Consider the following 15404-nt stretch of genomic DNA (forward strand, 5'->3'; position numbering starts at 1 on the left):
TATTGTAGGTTTATTCACTCATAATTTTAAAATATGCAACAAATGATAACCCACAGGTGTAAATATATATGGATTCATTTTACAATTAAATGTTTCAAAATACAATTAAATACTATCTTACAATTACACATTACAAATGCATTTTTTCCTGCTCTTCCATAATGGCTATCTCCGCTTACTAAAGGTTAGATACTTGGTCAAAAGTCTGCTCTTCTCCCAAGAAATACATACATTTCCAATTTATTTTCATGTGAATTTAAAAAGGAAAGAACAAACATTAGTCCTGTGTTCACCATTTACATAACTTAGGTTACTCTTAGTGTTGTGTGAGGCAGGGATTTGGAAATGACAGCTAGCAACTGCATGCTGTGAACTGGGGGATAGACTCTCTATATTGGAAGGAATAGACTGCATTTAGAATGTAGACTTACAGAACATTTTGAATATGTGATAGGATGGACAAAATGAAAACTATTGAATATTTCTGAAAGTTCCTAGAAGTACAGTGAGTATACTTTTATGTGGTTACTAGAGGCCCGGTGCATGAAATTCATGTACTGAGGGAGGGGGAGTGTCCCTCAGCCCAGCCTGCACCCTCTCCAATCTGGGACATCTCTCTCATAATCTGGGACTGCTGGCTCCCAACTGCTCGCCTGCCTGCCTGACTGATTGCCCCTAACCGCTTCTGCCTGCCAGCCTAATCAACCCCTAACCACTCCCCTGCCAGCCTGATCGACGCCTAACTGCTCCCCTGCTGGCCCGATTGCCCCCAACTGCCCTCCCCTGCCGGCCCGGTTGCCCCCAACTGCCCTCTCCAACTGGCCTGGTCTCCCCCAACTGCCCTCCCCTGCCAGCCTGGTCACCCCTAACTGCCCTACCCTGCTGGCCTGATCACCCACAACTGCCCTCCCCTGCTGGCCATCTGTGGTGGCCATCTTGTGACCACATGGGGGCGGCCATCTTGTGCAATAGCATGACAGTCAATATGCATATTACCTCTTTATTATATAGGATATGAGGCAAAATGTCTAGTTAAAATTTATATTGGTTTAGTCAAAATGATTATTCTTTTGCCATCTCTGTTCCACAGGATTTCACTGAGCTAAATAACTATCATGTATATTAATATATATTACATCCAGTCAGATAGCACACAGTTTAGCAGGGAGGTAAAGAAGCAATTTGAAGATAATTTTGACTGGATCATATTATGGTGCAATGTGTATTTCAGTGGCAAAATAACAATAAATTGCATCCTGAAATGTATATAAAATGGTCTTTTATATTTAAATAGAGGCCTGATGCACGAAATTCATGCAAGAGTAGACCTTCTTTCCCCCGGGTGCCAGCCCAGGCTTCCCTCCAGCTGCCAGTAGGTACCTGGGACCTGGGCTTCCCTTGAAGCCCTGGCTTCATCCAGAAGGTCGTCTGGTCTAATTAAGTGTAATATGCTAATTAGAACAGAAGACCTTCCAGGAGACCTTCTGGACATCCTACTGGACAAAGCCATGGTGGCAGGGCTGAGGGCAGAGGCAGTTAGGGGTGATCAGGCCAGAAGGGGAGGGCAGTTAGGGGTGATCAGGCCAGCGGGGTGGAGGGGCAGTTGGGGGATGAGCAGGCCAGCAGGCAGAGTGGTTAGGGGTGATCAGGCAGGCAGGCAGGTGAGCGGTTAGAAGCCAGCAGTCCCGGATTGTGAGAAGGATGTCCAACTGCCAGTTTAGGCAAGATCCTGTGGGATTGGGCCTAAACCGGCAGTCAGACATCCCCCAAGGGGTCCCAGATTAGAGAGGGTGCAGGCCAGGCTGAGGGACACCCCCTCCTCCTCCTGTGCACAAATTTTGTGCACCAAGCCACTAGTTATAGATAAGCAAGTGTGAATGAAGTGATCTTAAGGCAGGTATCCATCTTCTTTATTCATTTTCAAATTTCTAAAGCAGGGGTCCTCAAACTACAGCCTGCGGGCCACATGCGGCCCGCCGAGGACATTTATCCGGCCCGCCGGGTGCCGCTGCCTGTCCTGCTTAGCAGCCGACTCGTCCTGGGCCCGCAATGCACATAGGAATTTGTTCATAGTTTTTTTTTTAAACTATAGTCTGGCCCTCCAATGGTCTGAGGGACAGTGAACTGGCCCCCTGTTTAAAAAGTTTGAGGACCCCTGTTCTAAAGGTTGTATAATTTATGGCAGAACAAAACTTTAGATGTAAGTGAAAGATATCTATGCACAATCCCTGCACATAGAAAGCACACAATGATGGCTACGGTTAACTTTATTTAAGATAAGGCACCAGGCAGGGTGTAGACTATGATCACATAACGTTGTTTATATCCTGAATGTACCATTTACTAGTTATTTAGAGCATTTCTGAACCAAATTTCATTGACAGTCATAACACATACCTCTCCAGGATTATAGTGAAAGTTAAAATATGAAAAAAAGTTTTTGTTTGCCTTCAAAATTTAATTCAGAACCTCAAAACAAAAACAAAAAACTGCTGAACTGACATTTTATACAAGTATAAAATGGCAAGCACTTCACAGTACATGTGAAGTACACCTTCTAATTACACCCTCTAATTAAAAGATATAAATTAATAGTAAGATGTCACATTAAAAATTCACTTTCTGCCCTAGCTGGTTTGGCTCAGTGGATAGAGCGTTGGTCTGCAGACTGAAGAGTCCCAGGTTCAATTACAGTCAAGGGCACATGCCCCCCGGATTATGGGCTCGATCCCCAGTGGAGGGTGTGTAGGAAGCAGCCAATCAATGATTCTCTCTCATCATTGATGTTTCTATCTCTCTCTCCCTCTCCCTTCATCTCTGAAATCAATAAAAATATATTTTAAAAAATTCACTTTCTATTATGTTTATTCATATTACTGGCACAATGAATTGGTAGTATTAGGAAATAAAGTATACCTATTGAAATATAATGTTAATAAATTAAATGATACTGACTAGAAACATCTTCAATGGGACTCTGATATAAATCAATAAAAACAACATAGATTTACATCACCTGACATTTGGGAAAAAAATGTGTCCAAAAAAATTTTTACCTTGGTGATGTATCATGCTTCAACAAGCTGTTAATGCGATTAACTATCCAACTAAAGAGACGGCCATATAAAGTTTTAGCCATAGCATCTCTGACATCAGTAGCTTTTTCTACAGTGTTGGGTCGTATAATGGTTTCTCCTCTAGTGACCACACAGTGGGAGGTGAGGGCTTCTTGTAGCTCATCTGCCTGAATGCAAAGCAAAGAAGCAGCTAAAAAATAAACAGATGTGTGGTTAGAAGAAATTATGGCAATGAAGAAACTTTCCAGAGAAAGAAAATGTCTTAATTCATCCTCTTGATATGATATGAAATATGCAAAGATTTTATAATCCTATGTAATAAAAGGCTAATATGCAAATAGACCGAACAGCGGAACAACCAAACAACTGGTCACTATGACGTGTGCTGACCACCAGGGGGCGTGTGTGGAACATGGCAGGCGTTGGCCATGGTGGGATGGTGGAGCAGGTGAGTGGGGGCACCAGACCAAAGTGGGGTGCCAGTCGCTGTCGTCGGGGCGAGCCTCTGATGGTTACTGAAAATTCTTTGCTCCCACGCTTGTTGGTCCCACCTGGCACTTGCACCTGCAGCTGGTGCCCAGCACCGGTCCCTATCACTTGGTGCCGTCAGCGTGTGGGAGCGGTGGTGGTAGGAGCGGAGCTGCCGGCAGACAGGGGACCAGGGACTGCAGCAGAAGAGGCTAGGCAGAGGCACAGAGGATGGACCGAGACCTGCCCCTATGCCTACCGCAGCCTCGCGGACCACAGTTCCTTTCAAGGTGCATGAATTCACGCACTCAGCCCCTAGTGTAAAAATAAGTTACGGTTCACTAATAGTCCTATGTCTCTTCTTGATTATTTTTCTGTATTTCTTTTGACTGGTCAAATGTGAGTGGTTGTAAGATGCCAAACATAATTTCACTGAATTATGTTAAATAATTTAAAAACATTAATAGACGTGGTATAAATTTGAATACCACTATTATATAAAGATTTTCAAAAGGTAGAAATTAATTGGAAGGTTACCTAGACTTCAGGGCTATACCCCAAAAAATGTATTTTATGTACCTTCTGCAATATACAACCCAAAGAACATACGCCTATCATGACATTCATATACCTTCTTTCATACTACCATTCAGTTACATATTTCAATTACTAAATATTTTTAAAACTTGATGCCTGAACAAACATTTATTATCACAGGGAGTTTTAAATTAATAGTACTTAACATCAGTGAACAAAACTCAGTTTTTAAAAATAAACATCTTGCCCTGGCCAGGTGGCTCAGTTGATTGGGGCGTCATCTCATACATCAAAAGGTTGCGGGTTTGATTCCTAGTCAGGGCACAAACCTAGGTTGCAGGTTCAATCTCAAGTAGGGGGCGGGGAGGTGTACAGGAGGCAACAGGTGGATGTTTCTGTTTCATATCTGGCTCTGTCTCTCTCTCTTTTTCTCTTTCTCTCTTCCTTCTTTTCTCTCTAAAATCAATAAATATATTCTCAAGTGAGGATATATTTAAATAAATAAGTAAATAAACAAATAAATAAATAAATTGAAAATAACTCAAACTATTACATGATAGATAGGCTAAGTTTTCAAATTAGTTTTTCTTTTAAAATATTTTGAACATAGTGAATTTACTTTGAGCATTTGGATCAAGGTATTCCTTAGTTTTGTGGCAAAGATTGCTGGCCCTTATTTAAACAAAATATTTTTTTCACATTAACATTCTACATTTCTTTCCTTCTAGGCATTTTATTGCCATTATTCTGCATGTACATTTTATCTTAATGTAGTATCTTTAGCATTTTTTTATTTTGTTGAATATTGCTTCTAATTATAATTTAAATTGTTACACAATATTCTGGTATCATAATATAGTAATCATTTTTAAATTGTTGGATTTTTATATTGCTTCCATGTGTTCATAATTGTGAAGAATGATGGGACAAATATTTTGGGCATGAATCTGTGTTCTTGTTTTGTATTATTTTCTTAGCATAGATTTTCTAAATTCAGCATTTGGTTCAAAGTATATAAACATATTCAAACCTTTGATACATACTATTTAGCCACTCCACACACTCTGAACCAATTATACTCCTATCAGCCAAATTAAAACACACACAATTTCAACAGAATTTAATGGACACCAGAGATTATTTTAAACAATGGCCAGTTTGATAGAGAAAAAAATGTCTCTTTCAATTTGTTTTTTTATTGATTCCTAGTAAAGCTGAATACTTTGTCCTTTTTCATATTTTTCTTAGTGATTTGTGGCTCTATTTTGTAAACTGCCTTTTTTCATTGATATGTTCATCTTTTCCTAATCAATTTATGAGAGCACCTTATAGCATAAAGAGAATGTTTTGATACATATTGCAAATATTTTCCCTTGATTTTCATTGCAATTTCATTTGTTTTTTTTAATATGAAAGTTTTAATTTTTTATGTAGTCAAATATCCATTTAAAAAATAGTTTCTGTTTTTTCTGTTTTTCACATAAAGTCCTTCAAGTATTTCCTTATCTCAGGATTATATAAATACATTTTGTCTTGTGTTTTTATACCTTTCTTTTTGCATTTAGATTGATATACATTTGGCATTGATTTTGGTACATGGCTTATGAGAAGGATTCAAATCTCCTCTCACCCAAATGGTTAGTCAGTTGGTGGTCCCTGCAACACTATTAGTGATTTGTAATGCCATTTCTGGCAATTTTACTTGGATTTGTTTCTGAACAGTGTCTCCCATTGATTGGTGTACCTATTTACATCCCATGTTATTCATTGGATATATAGTCATTGGATGTCCACTTCATGCCAGGCATTATACTGCTAAGTATAATACCTTGTAAAACAAAGTCCTAGTCTTGATGGTCTTCATACAGGGGATATGGGAAGCTAATCAAGAAACTTAAGAGAGAATATAGAGGGAGGAGGAGAGGAAAGGGGAGGAGGCGAGATAAGAGCAGAAGTGGGGAAGGGCGAGGAACAGGGAGAGGAAGAGGGAGATTGAGAGAGCCCACTTATAGATTCTTTAAGTAGTTTCAGAATGAGTTGTGGAAAATGGACTGGAAAAAATAAAGAACTGATGTAGAATGAGCAATTGGAAGGTCACTAGGTGAGAGGTGATATTGTCTTGGATGACAAGGATGATGATAGAGATAAAGAGAAGTGGTCAGATTTGATAAATCTATACATATAAAAGCCTAGGTGACCATTACAACTGGTTGACTGAATGACCGGTTGCTATGATGTGCACTGACCACGAGGGGGCAGATGCTCAACGCAGGAGCTGCCCCTTGGTGGTCAGTGTGCTCCCACAGCCAACCTCCTATGGCTGGCCAACCTCCCGGGGTCCCTCCCCCTTGGCTGGCCAGCCCTGATCGGCCCTGATGGGGACTAGGCGAGACAGCCCCAATCAGCACCAATCGCCTGCCAGGCTGAGGAACCCCACTCATGCACGAATTCGTGCACCAGGCCTCTGGTATTTAATGAAAAGAATGGATAGAACTGGTGCCTAATTGAAGCAATGCACTTGTAAAATCATCTGGAAACATGGCCTTGGTTTAAAGATAATTCCTTGTAATTTTAATTATAAATAATTTTAATGTAAATTAGTAAAATTTCTACTTTCCATGATGGCTATTCCAGAAAGTACTTTAATTAATTTTAACTATATTTGTATTAATTTTAACCTTTCAGACCTATATGACTCTCCTGCTATTCAGAAATAGGTTTTCAATCATCAATATCATGTTTTTAGTTTGTTTCTAAGTATAATCATAGCCACAAAAACCTCTATTGTAACTCATTATGTTGGCTGCTGACAACTCTTCTAATTATGATCAGATAGTGAGATTTTAATCCTATTACTGGAGTTTTCTGGTTGTTACACTTCTGATAATGTCTTAGGTGCCAATTACGTTTATCAGAACAACTTTTTAGTTTGATATAGTCTCATTTGTTTTTTTTTTTCTTTGTTTCTCTTATTCTAGAAGATGTATCTGTGAAAATTCTGCTGCATGAGATGTTTAAGATTTTGCTGTCTGTTTTCGTCTAAGATTTTTATGGTTTCATGAAAGAAATCATCCTCAAAATGCAAAGGGAACCCACTGTATGGGAGAACATATTTGCCGATAATACATTGGATAAGAGTTAATTTTCAAAAAATATACAAAGAACTCATATAACGCAACAAAAGGAAGACAAACAATCCAATTAAAAAATGGGCAGCCTTGGCTGGTGTCTCTCAGTGGTTAGGGCATCAGCTTACACACAGAAGGGTCACAGGTTTGATTCCCAGTCAAGGGCATGTACCTGGGTTTGACCCTCAGCCCGGATTGGGGGACATACAGGAGGCAACCAATCGATGTGTTTCTCTCACATAGATGTTTCTCTCTGTCTCTCTCTTCCACTCTCTTCTTTCTCCCTCCATTCCACTCTCCAAAAAACAAAATAAAACAAGCAAACAAAAAATCAATGGGGAAAAAATGGGCAAAGGACTTAAATAGACACTTCTCCAAAGATGACATACAGACATCCAAGAGACATATGAAAAAGTGCTCAAAGTCTCTAATCATCTGAGAGATGCATATTAAAATGACAATGAGGTTATCACCTCACACCTGCCAGACTGGCAACCATCAATCATTCAACAGACAGCAAGTGCTTTGTCAAGGTTGTGGAGAAAAGGGAATGCCACTACACTGCCGGTAGGAATGCAGACTGGTGGAAAACAGTATGGAATTTTCTTAAAAAATTAAAAATCAAACTGCTATTTGACTCAGTGATTCCACTTCTAGAAATATATCTGAAGAACCCTGAAACACCAACCAGAAAGAATACTATGAGTATAGGCACCCCTATGCTCATAGCAGCACAATTTACAATAGCTAAGATCTGGAAGCACCCAAAGTGCCCATCAGTAGATGAGTGGATAAACAAGCTGTGGGACATTTACACAATGGAATACTATGCAGCTGTGAAAAAAGAAGGATCTCTTACCCTTTGAAACAGCATGGAGGGACCTGGAGAATATTATGGTAAGCAAAATAATCCAGTCAGAGAAAGACAAGTCTCACATGATCTCACTTACATGTGGAATCTAATGAACAAAATAAACTGATGAACAAAATGGGCCCAAAGGCATGGAGGCATGGCACAGACTGACAGATCTCAGAGGGGCAGGCAGAGAATAACCAAAGAACTTATATGCATATATGCATAACCCATAGACACAGACAACAGTATGGTAAAGGTCTGGTATGGGGTAGGAACGAGTGGAGGGGGCAATGGGGAACATCTGTAATACCCTTCAACAGTAAAGATAAATTAAAAAAATATCGTAACAGGTTCCTAGGTACATGTCAACCTCAGACATTTGTTCTGCTGTATTACCAACCTGGTTCCTGAGATACAGTGGGATGGAAATGTAGGGACAGGTCCAGACCAGGATGATTGGGCATTTGGTCTCTCAAATTACCCTAAAACATCTCATTCGGTTCATGAGTATATATAAGCCAGAAAAATATATAAATAAAATTTATATCATGATTTCCTATGTTATGAATGAAACTTATAACAAATCTGGTATTATGGGGACATACACTGATAATAAAAAATAGGTGTAATCAAAATACTAGTAAAAAAGCTATGTCATTGGATGATATCAGTGGGGAGACAAATTATTGGCATTAAACATCAAACTCTGCAAGTAAGAGAAAAACTGATTTGAAAAAATACCATGATGTACTTTTTTTTTATGTAGAAAATGACTGCAAATTTAATCAACCCAGGATGAATATGTGAACAAAGTCTACCAGGGGTCCTCAAACTTTTTAAACAGGGGGCCAGTTCACTGTCCCTCAGACCATTGGAGGGCCGGACTATAGTTTAAAAAAAAAACTATGAACAAATTCCTGTGCGCATTGTGGGCCCGGGTCGAGTCGGCTGCGAAGCAGGACAGGCAGCGGCACCCGGCGGGCTGGATAAATGTCCTCGGCGGGCTGCATGTGGCCCGCGGGCCGTAGTTTGAGGACCCCTGGTGCAGTAAGAAAATAAATATACATCTTTATTACCTACAAAATGGTACAGATGCTAAATTTATAACAAAAAAAGCTTTAATTCTTTTTAGATCAGTTAACTAAATTTTAATTAAATTTTCTGTGTTTTTCTTTGAAATTAAATGGATCCTAAAATAGTCATGAGAGCATAGTCTTTAGAAATGTTTTCTCCAGTAATCAGTGAATTTGGAGGCATGAAGATTTGTTTCAAATAGTGGACTTCAAAAACTTCCCACTTCATACAAATGGAATCTAAGTATTATTTTTAAAGATTCCATAAAAGTACAATTACTTAAAATTATCCTTATATGACATTTACAGTATGTCGTCAGGCTTTTTTTTAAAAGAGTTCAGTTTAGAATGGAAGATAATAGAACTCACAGTTCTCCAGAGCAGCAAGATTGGAAATGTGGCTCTTGTCCACCTGGTGTTCAGTTGCCACTGAGGAAAATTCAATGTTCCCAACATTCAAGATGGCAGCAAGTATACTGTATACACTTCCAAGTTGCTGAAACACACCACACAAATGTTAGAATCACTATGCCCTTGAATATGGCAAGTATGTGTGGGGACAAACTGGGGAGAACCCTTAGGCTCCAGAATAAGAAGGTAACCCTGCAGACTACAATGTCAAACTAAGAGACCCACGTGGCATGGATCCAAGTTTGCTCTCCTCTTTCATTCATTTTAGAGGTGAGCATGGTATCTTTTTCTCAGTGAATGCTAAAAATATTTTATGAATGTAAATAGAAATGAGGAGCAAGTAGAAATAGCTAAATCATTAGGCCACAGAGAAATTTATCCATGCAAAACTTAACTTTTGACATTAATATGGTCATTTCCATATATGTTCCTTTTCCTTGAGTCAATCTTAAAAGTGAGGTTGTATGTGTGGATATAGTTAAGGAAGAAAATTCAAAAGAGCCCAGTACCAAAATCAGAGTATGTGTGGTTTAAGAATAGGTAGGAGTTCAACAATAAAGATTAAAAAAAAAATAAAACAAATACCCGACAAGGTAAAAAAAACACATATGTTCCTTTCAAAAAAAAAAAAAAAAATAGGTAGGAGGCCCTGGAGGCATTTTGTCAAGGAGTCTATGGCAATTCTAGGTGTTATTCCAACTATGTTCATGGTGCAGTGAGGAACAGGAAAGAGAGAAAATCCTTTATTGCTTTCTTATTTTGCTGCATTTATTTTAGCCCATCTCCTACATTCAACAAAAAATAATTATCTCATCCACTCAAACATTCCAAGTCAAGATAAAAGCTGGATATGAAAAATATCTTCAGGAATATTTATTCATTGATATATAAATATACGTTCAATCTTACCTAATAATAGACAAACATGTAAACTGACCGTACCTCCACTACGCCACCAGCCAATCAGGAGTGATATACAAATTAACCCAACAAAGATGGCGGTTAATTTGCATACACAGGTGCTGAGTGACGGGGGGCGTGATGCAGGCATTCTGTCCCACCCCTGGTCTCTCAGGGCCTCTGGGCAGTGTGGGAAGGCAGGGCCAGAGTGGAAAGAGGTGGCTCTGGGGCCTGAGCGGAAAGGGACTGGGCCGGAGTGGAAAGGTGGTGCCGGCAGCCAGGGAAAGGAAAGTCCATTCTAGCACGAATCTTCGTGCATCGGGCTTCTAGTGAATATATAAATATATTTGTTGAATGAATCCTCATCAGCATGTGGTGTCAGAGTTTTAGAGAGCAATGGCTCATGGTTTGTGTAATCAAAGAGTAAGTGTGCTTCTAATGGCAGACTAGAGGCCCATTGGCCTGCGCCCTCTCGCAGTACTTAGGTCTAAGAAGCAGGGAACCCAGGTTCTGGCTGAGCGGTGCTCCCCCTGTGGGAGCACACTGATCACTGTAGGGCAGCTTCTGCGTTGAGCATCTGCCCCCTGGTCGTCAGTGCACGTCATAGCAATCATTTGTTCTAGCGTTTGGTTGATTTGCATATTAGGGTTTTATTATATAGGACAATCAATATCATTGTGGGGGGAAAGCCAGGGAAAGTAGGATGAATATATCATCTTGTGGTTCTTTACAAAATATAGGATATATTTGATTTATAAAACTTAATATTCCAAAAGTTTCTTTGTTAAGTGACTTTGAGACATGGAGCATAATGCTGTAAGACAAAGCACCTTCTTTCCTGATGGCTTTATCAGCCTCAATGTGTGACCTGCTCAGAAGGAGAAAGGAACATGGCCATAATAGAGCATACCACACTCACAATCTAACTGAAATAAAAGGTAGAATATAACACTATCAAATTATATTAAAAATAAATTAAAAATATATTCTCGAATAAAATGATATAGAGTTCATGATTAATAATTATTTCTCAGCTTGACACTATACAATCTGTCTTCCACACAGCTATCACAGTGATTCTCCCATGCTAAGTGACTTACTTCACTTAGCATAATACCTTGTAGGTCCATCCATACTGTCACAAATGGTAAGATTTCATTCTTTATTATGGCCAAGTGGTACTCCATTGTATATATGTACTACATTTTCTTTATCCACTCATCTACTGATAGACACTTAGGATGCTTCCATATCTTGGCTATTGTAAATAATGCTGCAATGAACATACGGATCCATACTTTCTTTTGAATTAGTGTTTTGTGCTTCTTTGAATAAATTCCTAGAAGTGGAATCACTGGGTTAAGAGGCAGTTCCATTTCTAATTTTTTGAGAAAGATCCATACTGTTTTCTACAGTGGCTGCACCAGTCTGCACTCCCACTAACAGTGTTTGAGGAGGTCTCTATTTTCTCCACATCATCACAAACACTTGTCATTTGTGGATTCATTGATGATTGCCATTCTGACAGGTGTGGGGTGCTATCTCATTGTGGTTTTAATTTGTATTTCTCTGACAATTAGTGACATTGAGCCTCTTTTTATATGCCTATTGGCCATCTATATGTCCTCTGGAGATGTGCTGATTCAGGTGCTTTGCCCATTTTTAAATTTTGTCCTCATTCTTTTTCTTTTTAATCCTCATCCAAGGATATGTCTTTATTGATTTTTAGATAGAGGAAGAGAGAGAGAAAGGGACACAGATTTGAAAGAGAAACATAGATTGGTAGCCTCTCTTATGCACCCTAATGAGGACTTGAACACTTTACCTTTTGGTGCACAGGATGATGCTCCAACCAACTGGCCACCTGGCCAGGGCTTGTCCCCATTCTTTACACATACTTCCTTCTTACAACTTATTGACCAACTAGTAACCCAGCGCGTGAAATTGCACGAGACCCAGACCTGCGGAAAATCGTGCAAGACCTGGGATCCCTGAGTCCCGCCAGTGCCACAGGACTCCCCCAAGTCCCGCCGGCACTGCAGGACCCAGAGTCAAGTCCCCGTCCACCCGAGTGCGCCTCGCCACGCACGCACACAGCTTCCTGGTGACCAGTTGTTGGTCGTTACAGCGTTACGACCACTGGGTTTTTATTATATAGATACTTCATGTTTCTGTATTGTTTTAATCATGTAATTACGTTTTATTGAAACTTTGCTTAGTGTATGTTTCTTCTATCAGATAATAAACTTGTTGAGAATAGAGACTGTGAGTAGTTCATATCTCTGATACTAGCACAGGGCTTGGAACACAGTTGGCACTCAGACAGCACTTAGACATGCTGGTCAAATTGTTTTCTTTTGTATCAGTCAAGTGACAGGAAAATTTCCTTCACTTTCAAAACAATTTCTCTCTTATTTACCTTGAAGACTTTCACTCTATGCTTCTCAGTTTTTGCTCCTCTTCCTAAGATTTTTTAAAAAAATTCTAGTTGTCTACCTTTTTGGTCGCAGGCTTTGCATCCTGGGTTAGTGGTCAGATTTTATGAGAATAACAAGACCATACTAAGCCAAGTGTTTTTCTTCCAAAAGCCAATTAAACTCCTCTAAGTGTAGAGTCTTCTCATTGGAAAATGCACGATCCCCTTTCTCTGATGTTGTTTTGGGAATGGAAGCCACACCCCAGCTGGATGGACTGAGTTTGGTACAGCATCCCTCTGGTGACATGTACCATGTCTTTTCTTAAAGCCTCAACTCATACTTGTTGCTTAACTGAAATCCATTCGAGAGAGGAGTGAGAAAGGTGACAACATATAGTCCTCAATGTAGGTGGGTGTCACCATGGACCGTGACATTAGCCCAGGCTGGGGGATGTGGCACTACCCATTTCAGTCCTAGGAAAGCCAAGATGCTGATGCTACTCTTAAGAAAGAACAGAGAAGGCAGGATGGGGAGGAGCAGACTGGGGCCATTAGTACAGGACCAGATGCTATCAGAGACCATATACCAGGCAAATAGGAGTGGGTGGGCTCTGTAATCAGCATTTGTAGCTGTTTAAAGGCATATTAATACTTCTATATGCTTATGCTGATTTTTGCAGATACCTAAAGCAATAAAATGACATGAACAGTCTGCAAAAATTAGAATGAAATTAAATAGCCCTCAATTTGAGTCATAGATAGCGACTCAGAAATAAACCACTTCTCTGCCCTCCTTTTACTGATACAGTTAGAGCAGAGAGGTTATTGATCTCGAGATACACAGCCAGAGACAAGCAGTGCCAAAGACTTTAACTCACAGATATGACTCATTAATATAGAATTACTTTTATTTTAAATAACTGGCTTTATTTGTCCTGTCGTTCCATTCAAGTAAACAATGTTGAATTATAAAACTGTAGAATTATAATTTATTTTATGTATTTGAATGAAGACAACTAGGCATCAAATGATTATTTTTAAATTATCAAATGAATACATGCACCTCCTACCCTGACCAAAACAATTTTTATAAATGAAGTATTTCACAGAAATTCAACACTTTGTGTCACGCTTTAAAATACTTAAACATTTTTTTTCAAAAATATTATTTGATTGTAACTAAAGTCATAACTGGTAATCCAAAGAAAATGTGCCAGATTGTGATTTTAGACTATCATAAAAAAGATAAGCAAAATTAAAGGAGAAAAAAACACACACATCCTCAGCTTAGATGTAAGACATATGACTTTCTACAAAGAAACAAAAATTCCTGTCATGACACAGCAAAAATTGCCTCGAAATGAGTTGAATCATAAAACTACTAAAATTTATTTTAAAACTATGGCAGGAAAATGACATAGGAAATACATGGTTAGAAAAATTTTGGAGTTTTACATTTTGTTATTTTTTGAGACTATCCCATTTTGATTTTCCTGAATTGTGCTGAATAACAAACCTACAAGGGACACAAACTGTGGGTGCTGTCAACACCAATCAGAGAAACATCAAGGTATAAAAACAGAGAAAGAGAGACTTTATATTCGAGAATCACCACAACTGTGCTACAGAAAACTGTGAAGGCAGCAAGCTGTGCTCAGAGGATGTGAGAATCAGGCCACTTCACTTGATATTGAAAGTTGCCTCTTCCCTAAATGGAACTGAAGCAGCTACAGACAAAGGACAAATCCAAGCAAGCCAGTGGGAAAACAAAACAAACAAACAAACAAGCAAACAACAAAAAACAGGAGTGGATTTCATTCTACTGCCTCCAAACTGTGTCAGTCTGCCCTGTGAAGTCAACCCCTGCTTTAGGCGGGAGCCCCCACATCACAGGAGAGTCATCTTGAACCAGACCACATCTTCACAAAATATGAGCAGTGACTGTGCTTCAGCTTCAGAAACAGCTGTTATATTTCCCTTTATCATAAGCCGAATGTTCAGATGTTCAATAAACAGAGTATGTTGACATTTGGAATAAACAGTTTTAAATAAATGAAATCTATTTGTCAGTGGATGCTAACTGCAAGACTGGTTTCATTTAATGCTACTAAACATTGTTCTACCAAGCAAGAGAAAGGAGTTGAACCAAATATAAATGAAACATTGCCTCTAATGAGTGGGGCTTAGAAGTAAACAGACTAATTAAAAATGATTCATTGCTTCTAAGATAGCAACCTTTGGGGGAGGGAATTGGTAAGAAGGTCAGCTCTTCTGATGACAAAAAGCAGGGAAAAGAAGTACAGAGGCCCAGAGCTTCTCTCCTCACCACGCAAACAAGAGTCAGACCACAGTCTAAAGGAGCATCTACCACTAGCAACATTCATCTTAAGACCAAGGATTGGAGAAAAGGTGAATGCTGCTTTTTTTAAAATTCACTTCACCCCTAAATAAACTGGGTCCCCCTAGTGCTTACACTGACGGCCTCCACAGGTGTAAGGTGTGGGTGAGGACAGGGCTAGGTAGAGCTTTGGTTGGGAA

The 15404-nt window shown here is 39.3% G+C and overlaps 1 protein-coding gene across 1 annotated transcript in view; it reads right to left on the reverse strand.

Moving 5' to 3' along the window:
- The window catches only part of MYO3A (myosin IIIA), a 240178-nt gene that overhangs the window by 87128 nt on the left and 137646 nt on the right, over positions 1-15404 (reverse strand). Inside the window, exons 18-19 of the mRNA XM_080662723.1 lie at positions 9509-9635; positions 3057-3267 (exon numbers count right to left, since the gene is read on the reverse strand). Coding sequence (XP_080518849.1) covers positions 3057-3267; positions 9509-9635 — 338 coding nt within the window. The remainder of the gene's footprint in view (positions 1-3056; positions 3268-9508; positions 9636-15404) is intronic.

Source organism: Plecotus auritus (assembly GCF_963455305.1).
Source record: "Plecotus auritus genome assembly, chromosome: 1".
In the NCBI taxonomy this organism is placed as follows: domain Eukaryota; kingdom Metazoa; phylum Chordata; class Mammalia; order Chiroptera; family Vespertilionidae; genus Plecotus; species Plecotus auritus.